We start from the raw sequence: 20,015 nt of genomic DNA, 5'->3' as shown, positions 1-20,015 counted from the left end.
AAACATCTCAAGGAGGAGTGTTGAAGTATTGAGTTATTTGTTGTTATTTTTCTTTTTGGTTTAGTAATTTTATTTCTGAAATTCAGTTATTTAGTTGAGATAGAATAGGATTTTATTAGTATCGTAGTTGAAGATAGAATAGGATTTTATTAGTTTCCTAGTTAGAAATAGAATAGGAATCTTTTGTCTATTTATATTTTCAGATGTGAATGAATAAACAAGCATAATATTTTTTACCCTTAAACGACTGTTTTCTTCTCTATATTCTGTAGAACAACAAGTATCTTTGTCACCTCCAATGGGTTCAGAACCATTATCAGCTGCAAGATTGTATATAAAGACAGTATATTTGTCATTTCCAATGAGTTCAGAACCATTATCAGCTGCTAATTTATCCTTAATTCATCAAAAACAGAGGAAGATTGGCCTTTATCAGAATGTGAAGATGGAGTTGAAAAAAGCCTTTTTGTTGTTTCATGTAAACAAGAGACCCAATGAGAATCATGATGAAATGGAGATTTTGATGAGTGGTTGCTGAGGAAGAAAGACTTGTTTTTGGAGACAATGGAAGCTTTACTTTGCTACAAAAAGTCTACTGGATTAGTGTCTAGAGACAATATAATTAGTTATCCTACCTATTGTATGAAATAAAAATAACATTCCAATCTCGGGATAACTAATCTAGAATGAGTTATTCCCTTCATTCCCTTCAGATCAAATATAAAATACACTCATTCTAAAATTAATTTCAAAATTAGTTATCCCGTATTTCTTATACCAAACAAGCTATTAAAGAATTGTGCAATATAAGACATTTTTTTCTTTAAGAGTTACAGGTTTTATATACAGCATTTCTGATGCAACTTCACAAATGGAGTGTGAAAAGGGAAGGGCGGGTATACCAACCTTATTTTCCTACCTTATACAAGGTAATGGAAAATTATGTTTTAATGAACTCTCACTCAAAAAAAAACTTTTTCAAAAATAGATTTGTTAAATACAGAATTCTTGAAATTATTTGCAATAACCATGTATTGTGTATTTTTATTTAAACTCCTTTGGAAATTAGTGATGGTGTTGGAATTCAGTTATTGTATATATCAAAACTATTTTATTCTAATTCAGTGAATAAAATTTAGATTAAAATAATCTACTTTATATACAATTCATTCTCTCAAACAAAAAGAATAACAATAAAAAATAACAACAATATCATATCCAGTCCCAGTGTAATTTCATAAATGAGATCTGAAAAAGACAGAAAGCATGCGGACTTTACCACAACCTTTATGGGGTAGAGTGATTGTTTCTGATAGACCCTCGACTCACCAAGAACATGATCCATCCTCTCCTTTTTGTATAATATATAGTTATTATTTGAGCTCTCACACTTCATTTTTTCCTTCCTTTTTTGAATAACTATTACATAAATATGAATAGTTCAAGGTGACAAACATCCTCATAATTTCAAATAATTATAATGAACAATCTCTTTATCCATCTCGAGTAATGTTTTCTTGGTTTAATTCGAGAACTTGATATAGTAGGCGTTTGCACTCCAAATTCAATAATATGACCATAGGATTGCTGGATTACTTTGACCTTTCTCCACAAAGCAGGAAAACACAAACAACTGTATGAATCAATAAGCATTCTCAAAATTGGTTATTTAAGAATGCGAATAATGAGAAAAGCACTCGCAGGTCAGGTGCGCTTAAAGTCAAACGACAATTAGAAGGCATGTCAATCTTACCACCGAAAGACCTTTGACTTTGTTGTGAGGAAAGAGACAAGTTTCAAATCGGGACACGGTAGATTAGAGTAGAAGGAGCTCTAAGTTGGAACTCGGTAGTCTACATTACAAGCCAACCCATAGCCGCGAACATTTCTCCAGTTGTTTCAAGGTAAATTCTACCCCAAATTACATATGATAGCGAATAATAAAAAGTGCAGCTTGGTGCACTAAGCTCCCGCTAGAGGGGCCGGGAAGAGCAGGACCACAAGGATCTATTGCATGACGGCCAATAATGTGATAGTACAAAATCAGTGGCAGAGCTAATAATTTAGACCAAAGACCTCTACATCTAAAAATCAGGATCACTTTACAGTGGCAGGTAACCCCAGATTTTGGGAATTATATCAAGAGAATCCCTAACCATGAGATGAAAAATTCCTTCAATTTCACTTTTTAGACTTGGAGGCTTTGAATATGTGCTCCTTGAAGTATTTGAGTTCAGCTATGCTCTCCCTAATGTCATCCATAGCTCTGTGCTTGTTTTGCTTTTTAGGCGCCTTCCTGCTATCTAATTCAAAAGTAGCAAAATACATGTAAAAATGGAAATTCAGAAACAAAGATATATACATTGGATAGACCAGATAAACCTCAAAATGCAATATAGTTTTACCTCTAGGATACCAACGAACACACAACGCCTTTACACTGCTGACATCAACAAGTACATGCGAAAACAAACTTGCCAAAGTTGGCATATACTTCTGTAACAAATAAATTAGAATGAGAAGAGTATATGACTGTGATATTACATGCCTCAACACCGAATGGCTATCAAGTTGACTATAGTAGAAATATAGAATAATCCTGAAGTTCAGTGGAACGACCACCTAAAAGATATAGTACCACATCATCTATTTGTAGAAACGTTTCTCAAAATGGTATCTATAGATTCAGACAAACATACACCATACCTTCAAAAAAAGAAGATCCGTATAGATTGAATTTCCTGCAAGCATTGGGGTATACGACCCTATATTTCTCTTAACAAACTCAACAACCTGCAAGGTGTGAAAAAAAAGGAATATTAACCTGATGAACCAACTTACAGAACCCCAGGGCACATGAGATGAGGAAAGTATGTGAATTCCATGTCATCTTAGCCAAAAGGCCGAGAAAGGTGTGGATGTCTGAGGGTTCTTTCAATCCAGAATTGCCATGCAGCTCTATCATATGGCAACGTTATCAAACATATAGCTAAAAACTTGTTATGCTATATCTAAATCAATTTTTTTTAAAATAAATCATATGATCCTCTAGTCTAAAAGCAAAGGAAAATGTACATGATATAAGCATATCTGAGACTGTTCGAGAGTGTTTGGATTGGCTTAAACGCTGGTCAAACCAGCTTAAAAGAACTTTTATGGCTTATAAAAGGGAATATGATACCTGTTTCTCGGCTTCTTCTTCAGTGATGGTACTCTTGAGCACCTTCTGAGTCAAACCTAAATTACATTAAGTTTCATCTTTGAACTAAAAATAGCATTAAAAAGATGTACTCTATGATGAAATGTTAGTCGTATTCCTCATAAGGCAATCTTATAACCTTATTCATGCACATCAAGACACTTACCACTTGCCGCATGATGGCTCTGACACCATTCTCCCATTTTGTCCAGACACTCCTTGCTTTGATGTATAACTAAATCGGGACCCTAATTTTGAAAGTACAAAATGAATTCCTGTTGGTAGAAGAATGAGAAAATATTGAAGAGAAAATATAGGGCGCACACACAAGTGTCACGCACTGCAAAATTTTAATAATAGAGAAGGTGGACAAAATTCTGTAAATTAGAAAAGGATATTACCACCTAAGAGCAAAGCAGAGAACGAAATTTCATCAGCCAATTGGCATTATGACAATAAGTACCATACACATTACTTTAGATTTTTTCTCCTAACGTCGAACTATATTGTAATATTCAATCCTTATCTCCCTTTACCTTAATAACCACACAGTCAGAGAAACCATCAATTTTAAAAAAGGAATCTCCGTTTACCTTAATAACCACACAGTCAGAGAACCTATCAACTTTAAAAACAGGAATGTGTGAAATTGAAAAAAATGATTATGTGAACAGTGTGCAAAACTAGAATAAAAATATGGGATAAGTTAGAAAGATGAGACAATTTTACCTCAATTGATTTGATCAGGTTTCCATCTGTAATTATACAAGCAATCTCCAATATCCTTTCAACTTCAATATCCAAACCTACACAGGAAGGAAATGTCAAAAGAAAATTATACTATAAAACTTTCATCTTCAAGAGTATTTTTGGAGATGTGCAATGCTGCTGTTGTTTCGTGCATCAGGATGTAATATGCAAGACAATGCACGTGTCCAGCTTATGTTTGGGATCAAGTTAGTTGGTCCTACAATTCTCCAGCTTATTTGTGAGATGTGGGCATATTCTCAATATTGCTGGTGAAGATTCTTAGAAAGAGGAGGATCAATATTGCATGTGTCCAGGAGACCAAGTGGATAGGGTCTAAGGCTAGGGATGTGGATGGTTACAAGCTTTGGTACTCTGGAAGCGTGAGGCGTAGGAATGGAGTTGGCATCTTAGTAGATGAAGAGCTTAGAGGGCAGCTAGTGGAGGTTAAGCGGTTTAGTGATAGGCTAATGACTATTAAGTTGGTCTTTGGGGGGTTTACCCTGAACGTGTGTAGTGTGTATGCGCCGCAGGTGGACTTGGAGGGGAGGAGAAGATGCGGTTTTGGGAGGACTTGGTTGAGATGGTGAGATGCGTGCCTAGCTCTGAGAAAATTATAGCAGCAGGGGATTTCAATGGGCACATCGGTGCGTTACTGAGAAGCTTTGGTGATGTGCATGGTGGTTTTGGTTTTAGGGAGAGAAATGAAGAGGGAGCTGCTCTGTTGGAATTTGCACGGTCCTTTGGGCTGGTGGTGGTAAATTCAAGCTTTCTGAAAAAGGACGATCACCTGATCACCTTCCGAAGCGCGATTGCCAAGACCCAAATTGACTTTTTGCTGCTTAGGAAAGGGGATAGGGTGTTGTGTAAGGACTGTAAGGTCATTCTGAGTGAGAATCTTTCGACCCAGCATAGGCTCTTGGTGATGGACTTAGGTATAAAAAAGGATAAGAAGAATAGGGGTGAGGGGGGGCGACCGAGAATTAAGTGGGGCGGCTTGACGCCGGTGAACGCGCGGGGGTTAGGGGAGAAGTTGGTGGGTTTGGGGGTGTGGGAATGTAGGGGAGACGTAGATGGTATGTGGTATAGGGTGGCTAGATGCATCAAGGAGACTGCTAGTGAGGTGTTGGGTGTGTCTAGGGGTCAGGCCGGTCATCATCGGGGGGATTGATGGTGGAATGAAGAAGTTAAGAAGAAAGTCGAGACTAAGAAGGGGGCGTATGCTAAGTTGGTTGAGAGCAAGGATGAAGAAGAGAAGCGGGTAAATAGGGAGGAGTACAAATTAGCGAGGAAGGAGGCTAAGCTAGCAGTTACGGCGGCTAAGACGGCTGCGTTTGATAGCTTGTATGCGGGGTTAGAGAAGAAAGGAGGGGAAAAGAGGTTGTTTAGGTTGGCTAAGGTTAGGGAGAGGAAGGGTCGGGACCTCGACCAGGAGAAGTGCATTAAGGGGGAGGATGGTAGAGTGTTGGTGGAGGATGGTCACATTAAGAAAAGATGGCAGTCGTATTTTCATAGGCTCTTGAATGATGAAAGGGATAGGGTTATTGCGTTAGGGGAGCTGGAGCAATCAGAGGAGTGTCGTGATTTTAGTTATTGTAGACGTTTTAAGGTGGAGAAGGTTAGAGAGGCCGTTCGCCGAATGCGAAGGGGTAGGGCGACGGGGCCTGATGAGATTCCCGTGGATTTTTGGAAGCTTTCTGGCAAGGCTGGTTTAAGGTGGTTGACTGATCTGTTTAACGGCATTTTCAAGTCGGCGAAAATGCCCGAGGCCTGGAGATGGAGTACTATGATCCCAATGTATAAGAATAAGGGCAACATTCAGAGTTGCAACAACTATAGGGGTATTAAGCTTTTGAGTCAGTATGTGTCTTTAAGAACTAGACCAAATTCACGAGTCATAAGCCAATAATTACCAGTCATCTCAAGGTCTATCCATACAAGTGGCAATTTGAACTCTCCAGAGTTGTCATCATTTTCCTTCGCTTTACCTGCAGAGTTCACAAATTGTCATTTTCTCACAAGGATAGCAAAATTTTAAGGTTTCTGGTACTAAAAGAATGCTGAGAACTGCGGATAAACTACTATTCCCTCCTTTTCCTGTTGACCATTCAATTGTTGAACTATCTTTTTCAACACAGCTATTGATCTACAAATCTTAGTATGACGTAGACACTTTACAAATTCTGTCCCAGCCTTACCTCTTCCATTTACTGTCTCAGTTTCCCCAAGAATTTCTGTGTCATCCCGGTTATCGGTGACATCCAAATTAAGCCACGAGAAGGCATTAGAGAGTTGATTCATTCTGTGAAAGCCGTTGACCATTAAGCTCCTGAGGAATGAAGAATGGATTAATGTAGAACCATGATGTTTTTTCCTTAGGAACTAAAACAAATAAATCAAAGAGAGCACTTGTACAAGTTGACATCTAAGAACCACTGAAAAGAATGATCCACCATTGAGAGCCCAAGCTAGTAATGGAGCATAAAATATAATGCAACTCCTCCACATCACCATAGTCTCATGAGTTAATCATGAATAGGTTTCTGGAATAGTCGATGCTACTTCTTGATTTCACAAGAATATCCAGAGGGACGGGAGAAGAATATTCACTTCCACTTTAAGAGAATAAGCTGACGAATAAAACACGAAAGAAGGGGGTACGGACACCAGCAAGCCCTTGGCTTATATCAACTTTTCTATGTAGACTTATCACTTATGCATATTTTGTTACTTTTAAGATTTTTCTCTGACTCGTAGAGCAGTTAGATGTTATTGTTAGGACATGATTATTCTACCTCGTAGTCACACTGTTTCACCTAATGCTTGTTCTTTACTCTATTCGAATTGATAGAATCTAAAAATTTAACGTCAAACAACCAATATCCAAATGCACACAAAATTCCAAATGGATTATAGGAGCTCAGTTGTCAGGAAGAGCCTTGATCAACTGCCAGTCAGCAAACGTATCACCACCAGACAAAGTTCTAGCCTTACCAGGTGGACAAGGGTACTATAGCATAGCCCTATCAGAACAAGTTCGGAGGAGTGAATGTGGTATGACTAAACCTGTTTTTTTAGGGTTACAAAAATTTGTCCTCTAAGAGAGAATAATGCTATCTATCTTTCTATCATATCCATAAGTGCTTACTCATCAATGTCTCTTTACTATAATCAAATCATATGTGACACTTCCTTGAAACCCGTATGCCCACCGGCTTTTAAGTAGGTAAGGAAATTGAAGCTTAGTTACATCAGCTATTGGCTATATACAAAAAAAAAAAAAAAGAGTAATCATTGGTATGAACCTATAGATTCGGCACAACTCAATAGCTTTCACTCAGACCATTTACTTAAAGGGCAGCCCAGTAGACTAAGTTGCTGCTATACGCAGGTTCCAGGGAAGCACTGGACCAGAAGGGTCTATTGTATGCAACCTTACCTGCATTTCTGCAAGAGGCTACTTGCACAGCTTGCATTTCTGCAAGAGGCTACTTCCACGGCTTGGACCCCTGAACTCCTGGTCACATGGAGGCAACTTTACTAATTACGCCAAGGCTCCACTTCTTATTAAGAACCCAGTAACCTACATTTTCTAAAATCCGAAACCCATAAACTCAAATTCCTGGCTCCGTCTCTACATGCAATGGTACTTTTTATCTTTCTCTTTTCCATTAGCTTAAAAAACTGAAACCCCTTATAGTACTAAGCCCCCAAAATCTTGAAAACATGAAAAAATGAAATAAACCAAGACTTAAAAAATAGTTCTTGATACCTAATGGCCACAGTCATTTTGTCAAACACATAACGATCATCCTGATAAGTGACATAGAGACAAATTCCTTTTTTTCTTTTTACCCCCTCCCCATGAGCTCCCGCCCTTTTACTCCTTTAGTGACTCGAACCCACAACCTTAAAGGTTGGAGGTGCGAGTGCTCAACATCCGAGCAACTCACTCTTGTCTTACATACATACAAAAAATAGTTGTATTTACATGTATTTGTGTGTGTATACATACAACTGTAACAAATAATACGGCGGCGGAAGGCGGAGTTTACCGGCAGAAGGGTCGTCGGAGCGTGGCTTCAGTGGTTGAACAGTGTTGACTGGTCAGACAAAAACTAAAAAGAGCAGAGACAGTACAATTATTGGGACCATAATTATTGTTTCTCCTTTGTTTGAAAATCTGATTTATTGGGCCTAGGTATTTTTTTCGGGTCATTCCACAAATGTCCCTATTTGCGGAAGGTGTTTAATTGAGTATTTTCCTTCATTATTGTAGTTGTGTTCACGGTTTGATTTTTAATCAAATCGAACCGCGATTCAAATCAAATCGATTAAAAAAAAATATTTAGTTGGATTTGGTTTGGTTTAGTTTTGAATTTTAATAAAGAAAAAATTACATAAACTAGCAACTTTAAGACAATAATTACAAGTAATAGCAATAGTTTTCCAAAATTATAACTATTAACACAAGTAGCAATAGTTTAGATTTTTAATTAACTGACGCGTGACATCCACTCTATTTTTTTCACTATACGCTTTTCACGCCTCTTTACCTGCTGTTTACCTATTTCGACGCACAAACAAAGATTCGATTCCCTCCAATATCTCCTTCGGCTATTTTTTTTTCAAAATCCACAAATTTCTCCCTAAATCTTGATAAACCTTGTTTCCACCTTTTATGGTAAGTGATTTTTCAGTTAATGCATGTTAAGTTTTTCTTATGACCTTTCTTTTTCTTGTTCGTCACTATTTTTTCCATATAATTGTGTGTGTTTAATTTGGGGGTTTTTTGGGTTTAATTTCGTGTGTTGATTTTTTTCTTGTTTACCGATATAATGTCAAAGCATGCAAATTGTTCCATGAATTTTGATGAAATACCATCTTTTAGCCTAGGTTTAACCCAAGATGAAAAAATTAACTTGATTTCTTGTAATAATCAGCCAAAGGAAAGTCTTAACTTACAAGAGTTGAGATTGAAGAAGCGAAACGATCCACAAAAGTCTGTTGAAATAATGAAACGGAAAGCAGTGAGGGAATCTTTGTCCCCCAAATCTAAAAAAAAATCAAAAAACAATGAAAAAGAGAAAGCCAGATAAAAAATCTCATTCAAGCCTGATTTCAACTGATTATGAATCGTCATCTGAAGAATAGAAAGTTGAGGAGATATTATTGCATTTGCAAAATTTTGTAGTTTATTTACAATATGTTAATATGTGTATTTTATATATGCAATTAATAAATTGTGTGCTTATTTTAGCTTTCAGTCAAGTTAGGAAATTTGTAGTTCCCAGTGTGAAGATATATATATGTTATGTTATAGATATGTAATTCTGAAAATTTATGAGATTTGTTACTTATAAGTTTTAGAGCTGTATTTATTCTGTATTAGATATTTAAGATATGTATTTTTGCATTTAAGTCTTGTGTAACATATTGTATTTGATAATGTTAAGATTTGTATTTATATATGTTTTCATTAGATAATTTGTATTTTTGTATTTAAGTCTTTTGTAACATATTGTATTTGATAATGTTAAGATTTTTATTTGTATATGTTTTGATTAGATAATTTGTATTTTTGCATTTAAGTCTTTGTAACATATTGTATTTGATAATGTTAAGATTTTTATTTGTGTATATTTTCATTAGATAATTTGTATTTTTGTATTTAAGTCTTTTGTAACATATTGTATTTGATAATGTTAAGATTTTTATTTGTATATGTTTTGATTAGATAATTTGTATTTTTGTATTTAAGTCTTGTGTAACATATTGTATTTTATAATGTTAAGATTTGTATTTGTATATGTTTTCATTAGATAATTTATATTTGTATATGTATTTTTCATTTGTTGTGACCATCTATCGAATATATATGTATTTTGTATGTTAGGGATTACATGAAATGTATTTATTACCGGATAGTATGTATTTTGTATTTTGTTATTGATAAAATTTGTATTTTATGATCACTTATTTTTTTATTTTATTTTGATATGATCACAATGTATGTATTTTGATGATTATTATCTTATATTTCTAGCAATGATGTATTCATATAATACATATGCTATTTTTTTGTTTTTATGTTGTAATCCAACTTTGAAGATGTATTTGTATGAATACATATGTGGCCTCTTTAGACATGTAATTGTATTTTTATTTTTTATAGGTTTTGCGCGATAAAATATATGTGGCAAGAGTATTGCCTAAATTTGCACCACATATCGGCTGTCATACGGTCAATGACATTGAAGACCGTATTAAGGCAATGCTAACGAAGAATCAATTCAAGAAGTTTTGTATTGATAGTATTTTTGGTGTTTTCATGAAGAAAAAGAATTGTGTTGTGCAAGCGCAATTAGGGAGATGCATTATGTCACTGGAGACTACGGAAAGTTCAACAAGTGACATAGTAATTCGTGCAAAGGGCACAACTCTGCATTTTAGTCTTAGAGAATTTGTTGTAGTAACTGATTTGAATTGTCATTCAAACAGGGATGATTTTGGGTTTGATGAAGACGTTCCAAACAAAATTATTGATCAGTATTTTAATGGTTTCAAATTTATTCAGAAGAAGGAATTATTTATTGATGTTACTGATAAAATATGAGGGAACGAGAATGATGAAGATGCGTTCAAGTTTGCTAATTTATATTTTATTCATGAATTTTTCCTGTCGTCTATTGATACTGTCATTATTCCACGCCTCCATTTTGATCTGGTGGAGAGTGATCGTTACAGGGACTATCCTTGGGGATTGGTTGCATATGAAGAATTAGCTAAAAGTTTGAATAAAAAGTTGAAACCCACAGGAAAGTTTTACATGCTTTATGGAATGCCACTTGACATCCAGATTTGGTTGTACGAGTGTTGTTCTGCTGTCCCTCGTACTGTTGCTTCTAAGGTGGATTCTCAAATTCCACGTCTTCTAAATTGGAAGACAAATGTTATTCGCCTACGATATGAATCATTGATGGAAAGTTTGTTTAATGATTCAAATGATAAGGTTAGTTTTCTAAAAATATATTATTTTGTGTGATGTTTTGATTATGATGTAAATACATTTACTGTATTCATATATGTTAATTTACAAAAAACAGTGGGTGAATGATTTGCATTACTGTCAAGGTCAACTGGTTATAATGTAAGTTGTAGGTTGTTTTCAAGAACATTAAGCCAAACGAAAGGAGATTTCAACCGTTCAAATACCAAAGAAGGTTTTCCATAGAAGTGGAAGTCATAAAGAAGATTATGTTGATTCTGATGATGATTTTCAGGATTCTCCACTTAAACACCAGCTTTCAATCAGCAGAAAAAAAAATCAGGGCGATTCGTCAAATTCACCTGTCAAGAAAAAGTTGAAGAATCAATCAAAAGGTGTAGATCAGCGTACACCAAAAAGGACTCATCCAAGTCGTGTTGTGAAGATGTCTTCTGTGAAGACACCAATTTTCAAGGTGATTAAATCAAAAGAAACAGTACCTTCAAACAGGAAAGACATTCCGATTCAGTCGCCTGATATGTCTTTTTTCAATCGTGAAGACGGAGATGATGTTCTTTCTAAGAAAGTGTTTTGAAAAGTTTCGTGATGAGGTAATTTATGCTTAAGACTTTGGTATTTTCGTTTATTTCATATCTGATTTCAATTCTTTGAATTTAGGTTCGTAAAGAGTTTAATGACATTCGAAATTCAGTAACAACAAGGTGTGATCAAATAATGAAAATGAGATGACGGTACAAAATTTTTAGTTTTATAAAGAATAATTGTTAAGTACGATTTGTTATATACATATACAACATATGTATTTATGTTTGAATAAATACATATTCAATATGTATTTATGTTTGAATAGATACATATTTAATATGTATTTAGGTTTTACTAAATACATATTTAGTATGTATTTATGTTTACTAAATACATATTTAGTTTGTATTTATATTTGAATAAATACAGTTGATTTGTTATATACATATAACAAATACAAACATATGTATTTATGTTTGAATAAATACAAATTTAATATGTATTTAGGTTAGAGAAAATACATATTTAGTATGTGTTTATGTTTGGATAAATACATATTTAATGATATGTATTTATATTTTTTTCAACGACAAGAAATAAGAAAAAGACAAAGATTGTGACAAAGCTCAAATGGAGGAAGGTGATAAGAATACATCACCACATCAATCAACTCCAACGACTGTGGAAGGTTTTAATAAGAATCCTGAAGGCATATTGGTAAGTAATTTTGTGTTCATTTAATATTTTAAATATATTTGATCTATTAAATAAATATAAAACATATTTATTATGTATTTGAATAAATACATATGCACTCAGATATACATATGTAGTACAAAACTAATCAAATGTTATATTAATTTTGATCGTCATACGTATTTAATATATTTTACGTGAATAAACAGGTTAAAGATTATGAATTTGTCAAGCCACAATTGGATGAAGCTAATAAGGATACTTCACCTCATGAATTCACACCAATTTTACATCATGATTTTGATAAGAATCCTGAAGGTACGTTGGTAAGTAAATTATTTTCATTCATATGTATATTAGTTTTTAATACTATTGAAATTTCTATTTATATATATGAACTATACATGTCATCATTGTTTATGTTTAGGAACATGTTATTTAAGAGATCACAGAAAAACAAAGCACCAATTTTACGGAGTTGTATTATGCGGATAATGATGTTGTTTTGGTAATTTGTTGATTCTTATTTTTAGGATGTATATTAATATAGGTGAATATTAATATTTTCAATGTTTTATTGTTTCCTTTATTAAAGGACAAAATTGATACCTCCGTGCATGAAGCAAGAGATGTATGTGATTCAACGGTATGATGAATAAATTAATATTGTATTTTAATTCCTGAACAAATATTGATGTTATTTAATATGTTTCAACATGTTGAACAGAACAAAAAATTTGTTGATGAAAGTGTGAGTGAAGCACAATTTTCAGATTCACAAAACACATTTCCAGATGAGGTGCTTAGAAGTATCAATCTTGATTTCATACAATAAAATTTGAGAGTTTGAGATGATTCAAAGGTATGCTTAATTCCTGCATAATTTGTGTTTACTTTCTTTGTTATTGTATCAACTTTAAAAGATTTGTGTATATTTTAAACAGAACACTGAAGCGGCTGCAGAAATAATTGAAAATACATCAATGGCTAATTGTGAGAAACCAAATTTGGATGAACAAATTAATTCAGAAGTTCACACCCATGAAGCAGTTTTTGGAGAAGGGAAGTCTCAACCAGATTTACGTGATTTCCAAGTAACAATTCCTGATGAGTTGCTACCCAGTCTTAACGAATATGTGAATCTAGAAAGAAGCATTATTGTTCATCCATCTGCAAATAAAGAACAAACTCCTATGAATGTTTCAAGAATTAAGAGACCATCTAAATTCAAGGAATCACCATTCACTACGAAATTTGATCCAACAGAAGATTTGTGCTTTTAACTTTTTTTGTTGTATATACCAAACTTCTTTATTTTATTTATTAATTATTTTTTCCATTTTATTGTAATTATAAAGGAAGCACAGAAGTGCAGACAAAAAAATTCAAACTGAAGCATCCATTTGTACCTCATCCAATTTTTGATATTGAAGATACTAAGGTCACCAATAAGTTCATGACGTGGCTTTCATTGGACCTTCTCAAATATCATGCAAAGAAGTAAGTACTTTACAACTTAATTATATTATTCATTTACATTTTTTGTTTATTATTAAGTATTATATTTAATCAATTAACAGAAGCAACAAATGGGAACATTATCTGAAAAATAAGTCCAAGATATCAGCTTTGAATTTTGACATTCTATCAGTTGAAGACAAGAATTGGTTCTACGTTATGGGTACTCCTGGACTGTCATGGTCAGATGAGGTGAATTACATATTTATATTATAATTACTTATAATGATTATCTACAATATGTATTTTCTTATACACATATGCAGTATATCATAAGTTCAGATATATATGTACATGAGTACATACATATAGTGGCTTACACATTGAAAATTTAATTTTAGGTGGTTGTTTTTACAAATCTTCTTTTATTTGATCCAGCAAATTGATGTTTGCCTATACTGTTTGAGAAAGAAATCCAAGTATGAACCAAATAACTCATATATGTATAGCACAGTTGACTGCAATTTCATGAACATTGTAAGAGCTGTGTTAGCTGTGTATTTAATTGATGATCCAACGCTTAATGCTGGTGGAAAGAAATACCATTTGAATAAGTGCATAAGTGGATTTCGCATGCATGCTGCTGTTCCATGGCATACAGTTGATCATATATTCATTCCTATCAACATAAAGTCCAAACATCACTGGGTTCTGGCTGTACTTTCTTTCAACAGTAGATGCATATATGTATATGATTCACTGTCATATGCTGGTCGTGATTCTGCTGTGCTTGCTGAAGTTGAGAAGTTAGTTGAGGTTATACCTTACTGTCTTTTGGCATGTAAATTCTATGAGAAGAAGGGTATTGATATTGACAATTATCCAAATTACAAATTAAATGATAAATATGGTCTTTTTGATGTTTACATTATGAAAAATTTGCCTCAACAACCATGTGGCAGCTTGTAAGTTTTGAATATACATATTATTTATTTATATATATATATATTCTCATGTTATGCTAATACTTATTAATTTCCCCATATGCAGGGATTGTGAGTTATATATGATTACATATACCGAGTGCCTTACATTTGGTGGAGGTGTTCCAAAAGTTGACTTTGATCCAGATCTTCTCCGCACGAGATACGCTTCAATGTTGTGGCATTATGGTACAAAAAAACAAGAAGAGAAGGCACAAAGTGATGATGAAGCACCAAGTAGGCCTCGTAGGAAAATCCAGATAACAGAAGTTACTGAAGTACATGATATTTGACTTTTATTTTGAGATGGATGTTTTTGATAACAATAAACATTTTGTTGACGATCTTTTTGTTGAATATATTTTAGGTTTCATATGTTAATTCAATCATCAATGGCAATATTTTCTTATGTTTAATTATTGTGATATTTAGTTTTTGTGTTGTTTATATTACAATATTTAGTTTAGTTTACTATTATGCATATATACATAAATAAATATATAACAAAGCTTTTTTATTTTAAGCATAATGAAAATGTATATATGTATTTAACGCATATGTATTTATGTTTTTAATATTCACAGATATGAATTTATGTATTTATAAAGATATCCATTTGTATATACGTATTTCTGCATAATGTATTTCATGTATTATCATAATATAAAAGATACTTTGTGTATTTTATTAATAAAAAAAATAAAAACTTTCCAACAAATTAAGAATAACAACATCAATAACATCATTTTTTTAAGCATAAATAAAGTTTATATATAAATACAGTTAACACATATGTATTTATGTATTTATTCTTCACACATATGTATATATGTATTTACATAGATATCCTTTTATATATATGTATTTCTGCATAACGTATTTCATGTATTATATAAAATAGAAGTTTTTTTATGTATTATATTAATAAATAAAAACAAAAACTTTCAATCAAATCAAGCATACAAACTTCAATAAAATCAAACATTTCTTTAAAAGTAAAAATCAAATATATTTTAATCATAATGGAAATGTATATATATATATATTTAACGCATATGTATCTATGTATTTAATCTTCACACATATGTATATATGTATTTAAATAGATATCCATTTATTTATATATATATATTTCTGCACAATGTATTTCATGTATTATCATAATATAAAAGTTACTTTATGTATTTTATTAATAAAGAAAAACAAAAACTTTCAATCACATTAAGCATAACAACTTTTATAAGATCAAACATTTTTTTAAAAGTAAAAATCAAATATATTTTATTCAAGAAAAAAAACTTCAATTGTGTATAACTAAATACATCAACCGACTTATTATTTGTTGTATTTCCTACATGAACGCCTATTGTTCCCTTTACATCCGTATGAACTGCAATAATTTTTACTTTTCTTTCCAAACATATCTCGTCTAAACTTTCCACGATCCTTCTTTGCAGGCCTTCCAGGGGGTCGCTTGTATTTTGGGGGCAGAACTACCTCAATCAAAATTTCATTTGGAATTATCCAGTCATCTTTGTGTGGTAGAGGATAAACTGGAATATCATATGTTCTCAAGACTGTTTTTGGCTTGTATAGATCAGAGCAATATGGTCCCTTCTTAAAATTCTTGCTATCAAGAACTGCACAAGCATGAACACTTGGTATCTCATCCAACTGAAATGCATTGCAAGAACATTTCTTTTCCTTAAGACAAACAATAAAATATTTCTCCTTGTCGTGGACTATATAGATATATTCTGATGCAGGTATAACCTGAAATTATTAAAAAAAAAATAATTTGCAAAGTTATATCAGAAACAATTTGGCATATGTATTTAACCATCTCAGCATATGTATTTTTCTGCCATTCATACGTATTTTTATTACAGAATATAATTTATTTAATTTCTTATGTGAATATGAAAATATATCCATAAAACAAATGAAAAAACTAATATATCTATATTTAGTATAAAGAGTTAAATTTCATCATACCTTCATACGTGTACTCTCTGCTTCATTCTGTTGAAGAATTTCTTGAAACTTAACAATAAGATCTGTAAAAGCATACAACGCATGTTGTCTGTTTTCATAGTTCCATCTACCAAACATTGATCTAACTTCCTCTAGAAAATCATATATTGGTAGTTCTCTAGCCGATACTAGTGCAACATTAATTGATTCGGCAATGTTTAATGTCAAAGTCCATCCCCTATGAACTGATGCATATGATCTAGTCCACTTATCGCATCCCACCAAATTCAAGTAACTCTTCAATCTAACATCAACTGCCTCCACCTTCTCCATTAAACTGTGATATTCAGTCTTTGAATATGATTTTGCAATTGTATAGAAGACATCGGATAATGCATCATGTGATTTTCTAAAGTTTTTTTTCACATTTTTCCATAAATGCCACATACAAACATAATGTGGTACATCATTATACTCCTCACTTACAACTTTTATGATGCTTGTATTACAATCAGAAACTACACGTATTTCTCTTCTTTCACCATATGCTTTCTTCAGATTTTCAAAGAACCAAGTCCAAGAAGTATCATTTTCGAAATCAAGAACTCCATAGGCCAAAGGAAATATATGTCCTACATGTTCAAAAAATTCATATAAGCATACATGATTTTTGACAAATCAAATAATGCACATTTATATTATTACTTCATACAGTTGCAAAGATTCTAAACTTCTAGAGGATAACTAAAACTTCTACATATGTATATTTTAAATACAATTTGCTTTCAACAATAATAATTGAATCTCATTACATAAACAATATATATGTATATTCTAAATACATCCAGCTGGAAACATATTTGAAATCAAATATATTTATAATTAAATATCTTACCAGCTCCATCAATGGTACATGTAGCTACGAAAATTCCATTATACAGTCCTCTTAGATGACTTGCATCAACAACTATGACAGGTCTGCAATGCGCAAATCCTTGAATGAAGGCAGTTAGTGCAATAAATATATACAAAAACTCATTGTCTTCATTCTTTTTCATTCTTATATGTGAATCGGGATAACTAGTGTTTAACACATGAATGTATGCAGAAAGTTTCCCGTATGATGCTGCTGGTTTCCCTCTTAACTCTTCAAGTGCTTGCTCCTTGGCTCGCCAACACATAATATATGTTAAATCCATACCCATGTCTTCCTTCTTATCACTTCTGATTTCAGATGGATTGTATTTCCGTTTGTGGCATTTAAATTTTGGTTTGACTATACCACTAATCAACTTACTAGTAGTATGCAATTTAGGATAGATATTATCTTTGATCGGACAAGTATGTTCTGGTAAAAATTCTCTGACATTAAACATTCCAGATTCATCGATACCAGATACACGAAATAAAAAAGCACAATTACCTGATCTACACAACAACGCATAACTGCAAAAAAAAACACATTTGCTCAAATACAATTAACCATCTGAAAAAAATAAATAACTAAATGCATAATACATTTTCCAGATTTTACTTGATCTTACAGATAGTGTTCAAAACTTTTCACGAATTGAATAGTCCTTCATAACTGATTTTAATACTCTTTTTGAGATATAAACTTGATCAACCTCAATATGTTTGTGATGTGGGTCGGAGATAATAACTCTACTTGTATCCATTTCAAATACATCCAAATATTCTTCTGATGGAGTAACTATTAACGCTCTTTGAGTACTTGTATTTCTCACGTTACTTGCACTGACAGACATCTTTAGACTTTCCGAATTACACAATGATGAACTTACAATTCTGCTGAAATTATCTCTGTCAGAAACACTCACATATAAAAGCAAATTACTCAAATCCTTCAACTCTTTTTTTCTGCAAAATATAGACCTTCAAACCCATGTCATTACGTATACGTATTTTCTCCGCACTATCTGTTAATTGATATTCGATTTCAATGCATTTGCATGTCAAATAAATATCAACATGAGAAGCAAGTACCGTGTACAGTTGGTCATATGTAAAGTTTACGCTCAACAATATCGCATCACTCATGTACTCTTCATATTTTTGCTCATAATTTCATCTTCCTGAATGTTTAACAAGAACAACAATGCTTCCCATCTTCAATCTGTAGAAAACCACTAAATAGTAAAAAACAAACTAAATATCTAATTCGTAGTATACACAACAACAAATTGCTAATACAAAACTTGCGAATTCAAACAAAAATAATTTAATCGAAACCAGCTTATCAAAAATTAAAATTCAGATTAACTTTTTACAATTGCTTATCAACTTTCAAACTTTATAACAACAATGCCATATTTGAAATTGTAAAAAAATGCTTCAACAATTTATTCCAATTTTTTTTAAAATTTACATACTATATCAAGATTTTGTATTCCACGAAAATTACACATATTTGGTACAATTTCTTCAGAAAATTTTTAAATATAATTATATTGAAACCACAAATAGTATATAGTTTTAAGATCAATACCTGTAATTGCACGGTTTTTCTTTTTAAATGTGCTTCAGAATGCTAGTCGATGAGAAAAAAATTACGTTTAACCAATACTTATTTAATTTGAATATGTATTTTGGGTTTTGATTTTAGTTTCTTTTTATGGAAAAAGTTATTTGAATTATTTGTTGTAATTTAACGGGGATGTAAAAAAAAAAGTTTTAAAAGGTAAGGAAATCTGTCAATTAATTGTGCCATAAATTAGAAAACAATTTTTTACCATTTTAAACTGAAACTGATTAGCATGATATTGGGAAAATAATATTTTGTTGTATATGTATTTAACTACCAACAGTTTACTTAAATACAAAATACATATTGCTATTTTTTGTAATTTTGAAACTATTGCTAGAAAAGTTACAATTAATGTTGATGAGTTCTTACTTCATCATTATTGCATTGATGGTATATTTATATGTCTCTTATTGATGTATCATTGTTTTAAAGTATCAAAAATGCGGTGGCAACCGAAACAACAATCTCAAAGATTAATTGAACTAAGTGATGGAAGTTCTCTCTTATCGGGTGGTATCACAGGGGCATAAGCCTAGGATCGATCTCTATTTATGTGTTTATGGGTGGTATCCCAGGGGCATAAGCCTGTCATGGGTCGATCCCAGTTGATATGTACTGGAGGCAATCTAATGGTCACAGTACAGTACAGTAATGATTACAAAGATGATAAGAATGAAGGTAAAGTGATTGAATAAATACAATGTACAGGTTGTCACAAGTTCTAGTAAGTGTGGTCCACTCTTATTACGATTTATTCACTTATTTCTGATTTCTATTGAGCTCCTATATCATATGTGATTATCTACAACTTTACGTACTCAATGCATATTTCGTACTGACGTCCCCCATGGGGGACCTGCATTTCATGCTGCAGGC

General features: G+C 32.5%; 3 protein-coding genes across 4 annotated transcripts; 1 reads left to right on the top strand and 2 right to left on the bottom strand.

The window, feature by feature from the left end:
* Positions 1–1,792: 1,792 nt before the first annotated feature.
* Positions 1,793–8,297, bottom strand: LOC107875387 (oligoribonuclease). 2 transcript variants are annotated; one of them, XM_016722095.2, is made up of 9 exons: positions 8,002–8,297; positions 6,145–6,275; positions 5,860–5,934; positions 3,929–4,005; positions 3,366–3,447; positions 3,182–3,237; positions 2,707–2,793; positions 2,406–2,496; positions 1,793–2,303 (listed from the first exon to the last, which is right to left on the bottom strand). In XM_016722095.2, exons 1-9 carry the CDS (start codon positions 8,163–8,165, stop codon positions 2,182–2,184), a joined length of 885 nt encoding a protein of 294 aa, XP_016577581.1. In that variant the 5' UTR covers positions 8,166–8,297; the 3' UTR covers positions 1,793–2,181. The 2 variants fall into 2 exon arrangements, with proteins under 2 accessions (XP_016577581.1, XP_016577582.1); XM_016722096.2 differs by having other exon boundaries at positions 1,793–2,299; positions 8,002–8,180.
* A 3,813-nt stretch (positions 8,298–12,110) lies between these two features.
* LOC107873793 lies at positions 12,111–14,910 on the top strand. Its single transcript, XM_016720734.2, has 8 exons — positions 12,111–12,197; positions 12,386–12,502; positions 12,772–12,822; positions 12,904–12,975; positions 13,121–13,449; positions 13,757–13,886; positions 14,073–14,599; positions 14,685–14,910. The coding sequence occupies exons 1-8, from the start codon at positions 12,111–12,113 to the stop codon at positions 14,908–14,910; spliced, it is 1,539 nt and encodes a 512-aa protein (XP_016576220.2).
* An 896-nt stretch (positions 14,911–15,806) lies between these two features.
* On the bottom strand, positions 15,807–18,360 carry LOC107873794. Its single transcript, XM_047414612.1, has 6 exons — positions 18,152–18,360; positions 17,684–18,037; positions 17,487–17,569; positions 16,613–17,223; positions 16,024–16,390; positions 15,807–15,826 (listed from the first exon to the last, which is right to left on the bottom strand). The coding sequence occupies exons 1-6, from the start codon at positions 18,358–18,360 to the stop codon at positions 15,807–15,809; spliced, it is 1,644 nt and encodes a 547-aa protein (XP_047270568.1).
* Between the last annotated feature and the right edge of the window lie 1,655 nt (positions 18,361–20,015).

This window comes from Capsicum annuum, chromosome 6 (assembly GCF_002878395.1).
Source record: "Capsicum annuum cultivar UCD-10X-F1 chromosome 6, UCD10Xv1.1, whole genome shotgun sequence".
Taxonomy (NCBI): domain Eukaryota; kingdom Viridiplantae; phylum Streptophyta; class Magnoliopsida; order Solanales; family Solanaceae; genus Capsicum; species Capsicum annuum.
This window is presented reverse-complemented; position numbering and strand designations above follow the sequence as displayed.

Excerpts from the sequence above, each read along its gene's own strand:
- LOC107873794 (XM_047414612.1), bottom strand. The coding sequence starts at position 18,360 with ATGTCTGTCAGTGCAAGTAACGTGAGAAATACAAGTACTCAAAGAGCG. Across the intron at positions 18,038-18,151 it reads GACTATTCAATTCGTGAAAA|TTATGCGTTGTTGTGTAGAT; the intron begins GTTTTGAACACT and ends TTTTTTTTGCAG. Across the intron at positions 17,224-17,486 it reads ATGTACCATTGATGGAGCTG|GACATATATTTCCTTTGGCC; the intron begins GTAAGATATTTA and ends TTGAACATGTAG.
- LOC107873793 (XM_016720734.2), top strand. The coding sequence starts at position 12,111 with ATGGAGGAAGGTGATAAGAATACATCACCACATCAATCAACTCCAACG. Across the intron at positions 12,198-12,385 it reads AGAATCCTGAAGGCATATTG|GTTAAAGATTATGAATTTGT; the intron begins GTAAGTAATTTT and ends GTGAATAAACAG. Across the intron at positions 14,600-14,684 it reads CAACAACCATGTGGCAGCTT|GGATTGTGAGTTATATATGA; the intron begins GTAAGTTTTGAA and ends CCCCATATGCAG.
- LOC107875387 (XM_016722095.2), bottom strand. The coding sequence starts at position 8,165 with ATGACCCGAAAAAAATACCTAGGCCCAATAAATCAGATTTTCAAACAA. Across the intron at positions 4,006-5,859 it reads GATAGACCTTGAGATGACTG|GTTTGGATATTGAAGTTGAA; the intron begins GTAATTATTGGC and ends CTTCCTGTGTAG. Across the intron at positions 2,304-2,405 it reads TGTTCGTTGGTATCCTAGAG|ATAGCAGGAAGGCGCCTAAA; the intron begins GTAAAACTATAT and ends CTTTTGAATTAG.